Here is a 13416-nt window from a genome sequence, read left to right as displayed (position 1 = left end):
CTAATAATAAAACAGGAGTCTTTCATACGCTGCCGATGTTGTCAATGTCCTTAAATTAAATAATAAGGTAGTATTTATTATAATACAAATGATATCATTCTTGTGATAGCCATGGAAATTCGGTGTAAAGCCTATATAGTATAACACATAGCATTTACATTACAGCCTTAGATAAATCTTTTTCGAACGTTTACATTATAGGTGCGTGGAAAGGGTACATCTACCGGCAGAAATCTTCAACCGAGCCGGTAGATATCCTTAACAATATTTATGGTGTATACGGACTAAAAACCACGGCTGTTCCCTTTACAAACATTTTTGCGGAATATCAGTGGATACCCAGTTCCTATTATTCCTCAACGGATGGGGGCGCAACGTACGCATGCCAATACGACCATTGGATTAACCGTGTCGGCGAAGACGGCAGCCAAATTGCCACGGACTTTAATTCGGAAAGTACCCCGCCCTACGCTCCCAGTAAGAACTGAAGAAACAAAACAACGCCTTTTCCTTAGCAGTAAATCTATCATTTTCATGCCTGCCGAAATGTCCATGTGAAGTTACTGCGACCTTTTTATTGTGTGTGCCTTGTCTTCAGCTATCCATAGGCGCATGCGTCTAAATTTACCGATAATATCTATTTCTAATATTTGAATAAATAAGCCTTAAAGAAGTATTAAATATACTAAATAAAAACTATCCTTAAATTTAAAAATTAATTTTCATTTTGTTATATAATTATACGAATCAGCGTCGATTGTGATCTGTTTCAATGAGTTATTGACTAGTTCACAGTAACAACTGCATATTATTCCTTTACAGAGCCACAGACAATTAGAGCCATTTATTACGAATACCGCAGATTTTTCATTGACTGCGGCTGTGACATCCCCAATCTAGCCACCGGAATCTGTGACCTCCGCTGGTGTACGTCAGCACCCGTGTTCGACCGACCCAGTTATCGCTACGCGACAAAATGGACATCGACCGGATGGTGGATGCCGTGTTCGCTCCCTACTGCCTGTCGGCGGACGATATCCCGCTACAGCCGTTCGACGACACTAAATCGGACTGTAATTTACAACTGCCTGTCGGCTGCGCGAATGACTCGCTGCAGGTCATGGGAGATGACATTCAGGCCGTCGTAGATCTACACACGCTATATGACGGTTGACGCAGATACGGTTAACTGCTGTTAGCCTATTAATGTTTTGGACCTTTTCAGGATAAATTTAATTATACGGAGTTACAATTTAGTCTACAGTTGGTTCGATTTGAAATGGTAACGAAACGGTGTATTAAGAAAATTTTGCTGGTATCTGAATATGCTTCGCAGCTGAAACAATGCGACTTATTTATCGAAAAGGAATAAAATAGAAATGGAAGTATTATCGATAACCAAAATCAACGACGATAAAGTTATAGAGGAAAATAATATTGCCGTTAATTTTTGTAATAATTACCCCTTGAACGACGTGGTTGGTATTGCTTACATCCGCATTTTTTCAATTAGCATATTAATTTCTATGTATGACATTATTCGATTATCGTTATTGAGCTAGAGCCTTAGGCGGTACAGTGTACCATGGAGTAGCATCTATCTGTAAAAGTGAAAAAGTGTGTCAATACTGATGCATTTATTTTTTACATTCTCTTAACTATGTACATATATTTAAATCTTCAATACTTCTGTGGATTTAAAATTGCGCGATGCGAGAAACTAAATACCAGTTGTACTCCGGGGAACGTGTTGAATAGGGAACACGGCATCGTACATATTCGTACATAACATAACTACTCTGGAGTCCTGGACATGCGGGTTTCATAACAAAAGCACAGATAAAAATGCGAGGTCGAGTTTGATTTTTTAGCGGAATGTGGGTTAGAGCAAAAAACATTGCACAAACACAGTTACGATCAGCTGTTACCTAATTCCCGGGCTGTTGTACGGGTTTGACCGAACAGGATTACGTGAATGGTAACATCCGTTGGTGCTGATTTCGTCCTTCCAAAATTTCCTAGCGCTTCCATTTTTAGTTTGCGAAGAGCTGATTTTGCTTTTCTGTTTGGTGAGGCATCTGTCCGTGTATCCGCAGCCACGGATTTATTATTGTAATAAGTTCTCGAGTAGTTTTATTGAAATCTACTTTTTTTCGTTACTATAATGTTGGCCAAAACATTGTTGGGAGTGTGCGCTGTAGCGGCTCTCTGTAAGTCATTGCCATGGAATTATCTAACGATTACCGTAAAATTTATATAGAAATTTTTTAGTAACAGTTTAGGAAATATCTGACAATTAATGTAAAATTTATACAATTTTCTAGCATAATTATGGGATTTGTTCCGCTGGTGATTGTATAGTCATACGAATGCCGATCAGGTAGTCAATTACTGATTTCTTCAACCAGATTTTGTTGCAGCCCTTTTGAATTACTTCAAAGTCTGTCTTGTATACTGCTTTTCTTACATGCAGTTAGCTATCAATGTATAGAAAACATTTATTTCAACTGTTACTGCAAACCAACGGCTGATTGTATGTACACCAAACCAATTTGTACTGTAATATTCGCAAAAATTTTACCGACGCTTCACAGTAGGCTTCACTTTTACAAGAATGTATGGTTCGTAATTTCTAAAGCGCGCAAATCAATAATCTGAAGTAATCATAATCTAAATCTTTACTTATCTTAAAATAATTCAATTAATTTTACGAAAAATAAAGTATCAACTTCCTAATTTAATTTACACAGATTTTTTCGCCGCTTGTAGCTAGTTGCTTGTATATGTACCTGTGTTCATAGCTCTACATGGCAGCAGCGCTCAAAGAAATTATAGTTCTTCCTATGTGCAGTCCAATTACCGCAATACCGACCGCAGCTACCACAAGAAGTGTGGCTTTCCCAACGCCATTCCTCCGTGGGAAAGCCATAAACCGGAAGATGTATGTAACAGGAAATCTACAAAATTTCTCCTACACTTATTATGCAGTATGTAAATTAATCAGATTGAAGATTTAAAAAATAAACTGCAGACTTTTATTTAGTTTCAATTATTTTTGCCGCTCAATTTTGGTAATGTACAGTGCGTACCACAGTACCTTAACTACCGAAACTGCTAACTATGTATTATACTGTGCAATAAGGAAGGCCCATTTTCAAGTTGTATGTGTACAGGTACATGGACTGTGGTATATCTATCGGCAGTATTTATCCTCGGACGACACAAATACTCTCAACAATATCTTTGGCGTTTATGGACTGAATGCCACCGCTGTACCGTTGACGAATATCTTTGCCGAAAATCAATGGTTGCCCAGCTCGTATTATTCTTCGACGGATGGCGGCAACACGTATACATGTCAGTACGACCACTGGATCGGCAGTGTGGGACGGGATGGTAGTCAGATTGGGATCGACTATAATTCGGAAACCAATCCGGCATATGCTCCCAGTACGTGGCGATTATTTTCAGCTTTCAGATTTCTTTATACGAATACAAAATTTATGAATGCGATAATCATTACTAATAAATAGCCAAAATACCAAATTACGAAAATACCGTTTTAAAATAGATATAAAACGATGGAATGCGCTATTTACATCAAAAACTTTTTTGGTTATGACAAAAGGCCGGGAATTATTCCACAATCGATAATTTATTGTTCTTTAACAATGATGACGCGGAAAATTTCAATTGCGCATTGTGGAATTATAATTTTAACTGTTTTGTATCCTTCGAATACAGATACGGACACTGGGAATTAAATTTATTATTTTTTTCCACAGAAATTATTATTTCCATTTTACTAATTATAAAGCCTTTACACCCAACAGAGTCAAACGAGTGTTATCGGTACCTGTTGACGACAGCTGTTTAATGATGGTAATTTGATTCAGATCCGCAAAGCACCATGGCGATAAAGTACGATTACCGGAAGTACTCCATCGACTATGGCTGCAGCAGTCCCAATCTGAAGACGGGAATCTGCGCCTCCCCGATCGTTTACGTCAGCACCCGCGTACGCCCGACCCAGTTGTCGTACCACGAGAAGATGGAGACTGACCGGGTGGTGGACGCCGTGTTTGCGCCCTACTGCCGGTCAGCCGACGATATCCCGCTGCAGCAGTACGACGACAACAAGCCCGACTGTAGTTTACCGCTGCAGCCGCAAGACTGTGCAAATTCGACGCTGCAAGTCATGGGTATCGATACTGATATCTTCGTCGGTCTAACTAGGGTTGAAATTCCAACGGCTTTTGGCCGTTTTTGAAATGATTTGCAATGAAATTGATCTGAAGCTTGAAATGTGAAATGGTTGAAATTGTGATTTCAACCCTATCTAACTTCAGAGGATTCGTGGTCCAGCATCAGATCTGAGTATCTGACCATATCTCAGATCATGCTTTTCGGATACTGATTGATAAAATTTATTTTTTTCACGGTATTCGTAAATTTATTTCTCGCCATGATCTACAGGAAGCATTTCAAATTGTGTTTTTCCACATCACGGCTTAAAATGGCCCAGGCAAAACTTTTGATTAAAACGGAAGGTTTGAATTAAAAGAATATTCACTGCAGATTGAGAAATGCTACGAGAACAAACCGTAAACATTACACATGACATATTATACCGTGGTACAACTAAAATATACTGGGAAAATATCTTCTTTGACAGATATTTACATTTGTTATATCTATATAAAGACTGTTCAGGCTATCACAATAATTGACCGGAGTGAAGGAAAGGTCATCTAACTCAGCTAAACGCAAAGATGTTACGGAAGCCCGTCTGTTACAGAAGTGCACCGATGACGTCATTCCGGTTTTGAGCATGCGGATTTCATAACAACAACTGCACAGTTACAAATTGAATGCGGGTTAGGTTGAGGAAAAAACCTTTATGTAACATATAACTGTAACTACGACCAAGTATGGTCTAATTCCTGGGCTTCTGCAAGGGTCTGACCGAGCAGGATTACGTGAATGTAGTAACTTCCGTTGGGTGTTTATTTTTACGTCCTTTCAAAATTTGGTAGCACATCCATTTGTGGTTTGCGAACAGAACTACGCTCTTGTAGTTTGATTTATGGTTGGGCATTTATATCAGTAAACCCGAAAACCACACAATTTCTGCTTTTCCGTCATTTTAATGTAATAAAGTATTAATTCCAACTATTTTTCAATATTATGAAGCTGGCCAGAATATTGTTGGGAATGTGTGCCGTGGCGACTTCCTGTAAGTTCTGATCATGGAGATCTGGCACTTTAACTGCCCGATGTATTGTGTACCTTTTATTACCAATTCAGTGCTGTTACTTGAATAATTACGCTACTGCCGCTGATCAAATTCTTTAACTACTTAAAAAAGTTTTACATTGTAACTAATTTACTATTCACTACAATTATTCCTTACAGTATGGATGACAGCAAAGATTTAAATGATAAATACACAAACTTATTTGGGAGTTTTAGTAATAATACATTAATACAATAAATAATACAGTAATATTATATTTGTGGATCATTTTCTCGACTTCCCGCAATGAAAACGGGTAGCATCGGCGAAATCTGCGCATACACTGTAAATTTCCATAAGCCATCAATATCTAATAATAATATTTAAAATTTAAAAGAACTACTTTTTATAAATAGACAGCCAGGTGTTTCTTATACTGGCATCATACAAGGCGTTTACAACGCATTTTATAAAAAGCATAACAACAAGTAAAGTTATAATTTTAAAAGATATTTTGGTTGCCTGAATTTATTTGTACAAGTACCTGTGTTCGTAGCTCTACATGGAAACACCGCTCAAAGGTATTACAACTCTTCCTATGCGCAGCCCAATTACCGCAACAGCGACCGCTACTACCATAAAAAGTGCGGCTTTCCCAATATGCTCCCACCGTGGGAAAGCCATAAACCGGAAGACGTACGTAATTGAAATTAAAATTTTCCCTACATTTACTATTTATTAAATTAGTCTTTAATAGGCAACAGCCATTAAAATTAAGAAAATTCTACCACCGCCACACTAATGCACAGTTAAGTTTTAATTTTTTAATTAGAAAAAGATACGATGGACCTTTTGCCAAAATTTAAAATCTTCGACTGACAGTTTTGGTGATGTACTTACAGTAGCATAACTAACAAATACAGCAAAAAATTTAATGACAATTAACGAGTTAATTGATGTTAATGTTAGCTGGAGGACATGCGCTCCCGCTCTGTCTCCTTTCGCCGTGTGTTGCGAGTTACGTGAGTCTGTTGGTGGCGCTGCGCGTCGCCGTGGCGCTTAGATCAAAGCGGCCGCCGTCATGCACGGGCATGCTGTTTGCACTTGGTACTGTTCGTGTGCTCGCATTGCATGGTTCTGCAGTTCTCACTGCTGTCTGTCTTTGCTCCTTAGATATCGTGTGCGCGCGAGTGATCTCTGTTCTTTTCTGTTCGGAATCGAGATCTTCCATCTTCCTTGATCTGCATTTTGGACTTCGGAATGTTTAGCCGTTCCGCGCGCCGTGTTCCGCGCATCTGCGATAGCTGTTTTCTAGCTGCCATCTGTGCGATGGCTCAGCTCCTCGTTATCGCTTTCTAGGTTCTGTCAGACTGTCACCATCGGTGACTGGTTATATCCTCGCCAGAATTTCAGAGCAGCTCTTTATGCGTCATCTAAATCCACACCGCATCCGAAGAGCCAAGCGAACAGCTCGCACTCAGCTTGAACGCCACTCGCTCGTTAAGCGGCCCTCCGGAGAACCATCAGTGCGAAGGGAAAAGCGGCCAAGATCAACCACTGCTCAGCGGACAAGTTACACCCGTCATCAATTATCTGCTGTGGCTAGGCCTATCGGGAAGCTAGGCCACGAAGGAAAGCTGCACCAGTTTTGACGCGAGCCCTTCATTGGACGGCAGGGCAGGCCTCCAACTACGGTGGCGACTCGCACCTAACCACGACGTCAGTCAAGCCACCGCCAACGGCTGCACGTGACTCTAACGGCAACACAGGCCTTCAACTGCGGCTGCATCTCCCTCGGACAGCAACGAAGCACCCTAACTACGGCCGCTTTACCTCCGACAGCGACAGCCCCCTTCCAACAGCCGGGCGCAATACTAGGCCACTGACGAGAGCTGCACCATCCTCGGACGGCAAGGTAGGCCCCCAGTTGCAGCCACACCTTCCATGGACGGCAATTAGGCCGCCTACGAATAGCTGTCCCCATATCTGACGCAAGCAGGCCCATTAACGGCGGCCGCATCTTCCTCGGACGGCTGACAGGCTCATTCCCCTCGGCGGAGCACACATCCGACAGCGAGCTGGTGATCTATCAAGGGCACCTTCCTCGGACGGCAGGCAGGCCCCCCGCCTACGGCGGCGCCTTCCTCCGACGGCAAGCGGGCACAGACCTAACAGCCGCACCTCCTTCGGACGGCAGACCGGACCGCTAGCAACGGTTGCACCTTCCTCGGACGGCATACAAGGCCACCAACTTCGGCTGCGCCTACCTCCGACGGCAAGCAGACCCCCAGCGACGGTTGCACCTTCCTCAGGCGGCATACAAGGCCACGAACTTCGGCTGCGCCTTCCTCCGACGGCAAGCAGACCCCCAGCGGCGGTTGCACCTTTCTCGGACGGCATACAAGGCCACCAACTTCGGCTGCGCCTACCTCCGACGGCAAGCAGACCCCCAGCGGCGGTTGCACCTTCCTCGGACGGCATACAAGGCCACCAACTTCGGCTGCGCCTTCCTCCGACGGCAAGCAGACCCCCAGCGGCGGTTGCACCTTCCTCGGACGGCATACAAGGTCATCCAACTTCGGCTACGCCTACCTCCGACGGCAAGCAGACCCCCAGCGGCGGTTGCACCTTCCTCGGGCGGCATACAAGGCTACGAACTTCGGCTGCGCCTTCCTCCGACGGCAAGCAGACCCCCAGCGGCGGTTGCACCTTTCTCGGACGGCATACAAGGCCATCAACTTCGGCTGCGCCTTCCTCCGACGGCAAGCAGACCCCCAGCGGCGGTTGCACCTTCCTCGGACGGCATACAAGGTCACCAACTTCGGCTGCGCCTACCTCCGACGGCAAGCAGACCCCCAGCGGCGGTTGCACCTTCCTCGGACGGCATACAAGGTCATCCAACTTCGGCTGCGCCTACCTCCGACGGCAAGCAGACCCCCAGCGGCGGTTGCACCTTCCTCGGACGGCATACAAGGTCACCAACTTCGGCTGCGCCTACCTCCGACGGCAAGCAGACACCCAGCGGCGGTTGCACCTTCCTCGGACGGCATACAAGGCCATCCAACTTCGGCTGCGCCTACCTCCGACGGCAAGCAGACCCCCAGCGGCGGTTGCACCTTCCTCGGACGGCATACAAGGCCACCAACTTCGGCTGCTCCTTCCTCCGACGGCAAGCAGACCCCCAGAGGCGGTTGCACCTTCCTCGGACGGCATACAAGGCCACCAACTTCGGCTGCGCCTTCCTCCGACGGCAAGCAGAGCCCCAGCGGCGGTTGCACCTTCCTCGGACGGCATACAATGCCACTAACTTCGGCTGCGCCTTCCTCCGACGGCAAGCAGACCCCCAGCGGCGGTTGCATCTTCCTCGGACGGCATACAAGGCCACCAACTTCGGCTGCGCCTTCCTCCGACGGCAAGCAGACCCCCAGCGGCGGTTGCACCTCCCTCGGACGGCATACAAGGTCACCAACTTCGGCTGCGCCTACCTCCGACGGCAAGCAGACCCCCAGTGGCGGTTGCACCTTCCTCGGACGGCATACAAGGCCACCAACTTCGGCTGCGCCTTCCTCCTGCGGCAAGCAGACCCCAGCGGCGGTTGCACCTTCCTCGGACGACATACCAGGCCACTAAAGCCAGCTACAGCTTCCACGGACGCGACTCATGCTCCGTAGCTACGGCGACGCCCTCCTCAGACGGCAAGCAGGCACACCAAAGACGGCAACACCTTTCTCCAACGGAAGGGCAAGCCAACAATTATGTCGTCACCAACTTTTGCGGACAGCAAGCCACCAACGATGGCTCCACCACCTCCGACGGCAAAGCGGGTTGTTCCAGCTACGGCTTTCCCTCCCACCGGCGGCATGAAAGCCAACATGACTGTTGCACCACCTCGGACGGCAGGGCAGGCTATAACTAAGGCCGCACCCAGCTCCGACGGCAAGGCAAGCCAACAGCGACGGCTACACCTACCGCGGACGGCAAAGCAGGCCTTCAACCACGGCCACATCCTCCTCCGACGACCACACATTACCTGCAACTACGCCCGGATTGTGTCCAACAGGTAGGTAAGCCTCCAGCCACAACTGCACCTACATCTAGCGACAATGCGTGCCACTAACTGCAACCGCCTACTTTGGACGGCAAGGCAAGCCAGCAGTGACGGCCACAGTTACCTCCGACGGCAAGCAGACCCCCAGCGGCGGTGGCACCTTCCTCGGACGGCGTACAAGGCCACCACCTCCGGTGCGCCTACCTCCGGCTCCGAAGGCAAGCAGACCCCCAGCGGCGGTTGCACCTTCCTCGGACGGCATACAAGGCCACCACTTCCGGTGCGCCTACCTCCGACGACAAGCAGACCCCCAGCGGCGGTTGCACCTTCCTCGGACGGCATACAAGGCCACCACTTCCGGTGCGCCTACCTCCGACGGCAAGCAGACCCCCAGCGGCGGTTGCACTTTCCTCGGACGACATACAAGGCCATCACCTCCGGTGCTTCCCGTGCTTATCTCCGACGGCAAGCAGACCCCAGCAGCGGTTGCACCTTCCTCGGACAGCATACAAAGCCACCACCTCCGGTGCGCTTACTTCCGACGGCAAGCAGGTCACTAGCGGTGGTTGCACTTTGCTTGGAAAAACCTGACTGGATGCTGACATACCACGGATCCTGCCATACCACGCCGGGATCATAACACCGCACCACTCCTTATCGGCAACGTAACGACGTCAGCCTTGGCGACGTAAAGATAGCCGGATTTTGCCTTCTCCCAATTGAACTCCGAATCTTCAGCAAATACATCCGCAGAACCGTGCAACTGCTCATCAATTCTTATATTGGGTTGTTTGGGGTTTTGTTTGGGGCCTTCGGTTGCGCAGGGCACTGGTCGCTCTCTTCCGCCGACCCCCGGTCGGCCGGCTTCTCGCTGACCCACGGTCACCGCACACAGCCGATCACAGAGAGCACCAGCCTCCCAGCAGCCGGGGCTCCAGTGCCCCCAGTGGAGTCCGGAAGCGGTAACATTAAATGACAATTAACGAGTTAATTGATGTTAATGTTAGCTGGAGGACATGCGCTCCCGCTCTGTCTCCTTTCGCCGTGTGTTGCGAGTTACGTGAGTCTGTTGGTGGCGCTGCGCGTCGCCGTGGCGCTTAGATCAAAGCGGCCGCCGTCATGCACGGGCATGCTGTTTGCACTTGGTACTGTTCGTGTGCTCGCATTGCATGGTTCTGCAGTTCTCACTGCTGTCTGTCTTTGCTCCTTAGATATCGTGTGCGCGCGAGTGATCTCTGTTCTTTTACCACCCGCCACACCCTGCTGTTTTCTTGTGCTGTTATTTCGCACCTGCTCAATAAAGGGGCCTTCGGTTGCGCAGGGCACTGGTCGCTCTCTTCCGCCGACCCCCGGTCGGCCGGCTTCTCGCTGACCCACGGTCACCGCACACAGCCGATCACAGAGAGCACCAGCCTCCCAGCAGCCGGGGCTCCAGTGCCCCCAGTGGAGTCCGGAAGCGGTAACATTAATTAAGGTTTTTTTCTCATGAGAAATAAATATAGATACATTATAATGTAGGTGCATGGACAATGGTATATTTACCGAATTCTAGAATCCTCTGATGGCACGACTACTCTTAATGATATTTTCGGCGTTTATGGTCTGAACGCCAGTGCTGTCCCGTTGACGAATACCTTTGCCGAAATTCAATGGCTACCGGCTTCCTATTATTCTTCCTCGGATGGCGGCAACACGTACACCTGTCAGTACGACCACTGGATCGGTACAGTGGGACGAGACGGCAGCCAGATCGGGATCGATTATAATTCGGAAACCAATCCGTCATATGCTCCCAGTAAGAGACGATTATTGCAGCTTCACTTAATACTGCTAATGATTCATGGATACCATAGACGATACAAACAAATAATAAGAATTACTGCAATATGCTACTGTAAGTGTGTAAGGATACTGTTTAATAAATATGCAGTGGCACGCGCTAATTCTACAAGAATTTCTTTCCCCTCGACACCATTTTACAATATGGCTGGAATTTACTGTTTTTGAATACTCTACTGGCTAAATAATTTCCTGTTAGCATGCGGGATACGAAGTATCCCGCATGCCTGATACTTCAACTACAATAATTAAACCTGAACACAAAATAATAACATTTTGCTTCGGCAAAATACTGATTCGGAAAATCAAATTTATTGAATTTTCTTCTATAGATACTTTTCATTTATATATAATTTACTAGGCATCGACTTTTTCCAAGAGTATTAGGTAAAGAAATGGCTCATGTAGAGAAATCTCCAAAAACGTTTTGACAAAACCTTGGTTCAGCTTATTTTTTCGTTTTATTGTGCCATATGCTCTCGTATTCATGTAAACATCAAGTAGCACATAAATAAATACTAGTATAAGCAAAACGTCAGTATTACGCGCGTTTGTTGTCACGTTTGTCGATGCCCTTTGATTATTTTCAGTTTGAAGCTGGATTTTGATAACTTACGATTAGATAAACTTTACCATGTACCTGTTCACGACAACTGTTTAATGATGGTAATTTGATTCACGATCAGATCCGCAAAGCACTATGGCTATAAAGTACGATTACCGGAAGTACTCCATCGACTATGGCTGCAGCAGTCCCAATCTGAAGACGGGAATCTGCGCCTCCCCGATCGTTTTCGTCAGCACCCGAGTACGCCCGACCCAGTTGTCATACCACGAAAAGAGGGAGATTGACCGCGTGGTGGACGCCGTGTTTGCGCCCTACTGCCGGTCAGCCGACGATATCCCGCTCCAGCAGTACGACGACAACAAGCCCGACTGCAGTTTACCGTTGCAGCCACAAGACTGCGCCAACTCGACGCTTCGAGTCATGGGTATCAACACTGATCTTCTCATTGGTTTAACTTTAGAAGATCCATGATCCAGTATCAACTGACAGCACATTAAAGATTTAATTTTTTTAGCATCTCAAATCGTGCCTTAATTGGATAACAGGCTATTATGAAGTAATCAATAACGCAGTTTGGAAGCCCCTTATACCGGTAAAAATGGTTAATTAAAGAATAGAATTTCGAATTGTGTCCGTACGGTACATGCACCTTTTGGAAACGAAAATCGTTCAGCGGAGGCCGACTACCAAATTAACCGGCACTGAAAAATTTACAAATGAAGCGTTGACACTAATTGACTGTTAACTTTTGTACCGTTTACGTTATTCATTTAATTTCTGGAATCGGGTCAGAATCAAAAGTGGCGCATAAAATTGAGGAGCATTTTTTACATAAAAGTTTAAAATGGCCAAACTAAAACTTACTGAAACATACTGAAATCAGACTGAAAGTAAAGGCTTCAAATTAAAAAATATTCAATGCGAATAGGGAATTAACCCGCGTAAGCGATGTACTGTGAAAATTGAAACGTACTGCGCGAATGTCCTTCTTCGGCGTATGCAAATCTCCCTGTTGATAACACCAACCCACCTTATACTGACCAACCGGTCGTCATCTATGTTATCCCGGGTGATCGTCACGGCAGCCCTGTTGTACGGAAATTTATTGTGCCATTGTAGCAGGTTATCCACTTATTTTAGAAAATTAAAGAGGTTACCGTGCGGGTTGATAACTTGATAGCATCGAAAACTGACAGAAAATCAAAACACATTCTGTAATAAAAATCTAATTTACACACCGATCGATCCGATGCGCATCGTTCGGTCTGTTAGTGCACGCCAGTATACCTTTTCCTGTTAAGAACTTAATTTCACCCAAAATTATTTAGAATAGTTCTGGGGCTAGTTGTCCATATTTAGGAGTATCGGAAATTTAGTCTATATAATTATGTATAAAAGGGCAAAAAAGTATATAAACAGCAATAATGTAATGCTAGCAATATAATGTTACTTTGGCGCGCCCAATAATATTAATGGCGCACCAAATAATATCGCACCTATTATTCGTACCCAACATAATATTAAAATTTTATTACGAAGATTTTATAATTATTTTTGCTGTTATCTAGTAAAGGAAACCAGCAGTAAGCTGCGAGCTTCATTTCTCTTGCGACCGTCAGCGTAATCATTAGTTCCACCATTACGAGATACAATAGTTCATCGGTTTACACGTGCAGATCGACCGTGATTGTGTTTTAGTTTAGGTATGCGGTAATACTGTTTTGT

General features: G+C 45.9%; 2 protein-coding genes across 3 annotated transcripts; both read left to right on the top strand.

Moving 5' to 3' along the window:
• Nucleotides 1-2026: 2026 nt before the first annotated feature.
• LOC129600057 (uncharacterized) lies at nucleotides 2027-4514 on the top strand. 2 transcript variants are annotated; one of them, XM_055498449.1, is made up of 4 exons: nucleotides 2027-2210; nucleotides 2802-2987; nucleotides 3174-3450; nucleotides 3897-4514. In XM_055498449.1, the coding sequence occupies exons 2-4, from the start codon at nucleotides 2808-2810 to the stop codon at nucleotides 4268-4270; spliced, it is 831 nt and encodes a 276-aa protein (XP_055354424.1). In that variant the 5' UTR covers nucleotides 2027-2210; nucleotides 2802-2807; the 3' UTR covers nucleotides 4271-4514. The 2 variants fall into 2 exon arrangements, with proteins under 2 accessions (XP_055354424.1, XP_055354423.1); XM_055498448.1 differs by having other exon boundaries at nucleotides 2802-2941; nucleotides 3897-4511.
• A 4476-nt stretch (nucleotides 4515-8990) lies between these two features.
• Nucleotides 8991-12231, top strand: LOC129600040 (uncharacterized). The gene is made up of 3 exons (XM_055498428.1): nucleotides 8991-9296; nucleotides 10898-11079; nucleotides 11810-12231. The coding sequence occupies exons 1-3, from the start codon at nucleotides 8992-8994 to the stop codon at nucleotides 12160-12162; spliced, it is 840 nt and encodes a 279-aa protein (XP_055354403.1). The 5' UTR covers nucleotide 8991; the 3' UTR covers nucleotides 12163-12231.
• Nucleotides 12232-13416: the final 1185 nt, after the last annotated feature.

This window comes from Paramacrobiotus metropolitanus, unplaced genomic scaffold, assembly GCF_019649055.1.
Source record: "Paramacrobiotus metropolitanus isolate TYO unplaced genomic scaffold, Prichtersi_v1.0 Parri_scaffold0000162, whole genome shotgun sequence".
Taxonomy (NCBI): Eukaryota; Metazoa; Tardigrada; class Eutardigrada; order Parachela; family Macrobiotidae; genus Paramacrobiotus; species Paramacrobiotus metropolitanus.
The sequence above is the reverse complement of the archived record's forward strand: the minus strand, read 5'-3'. Positions and strand labels throughout refer to the sequence as shown.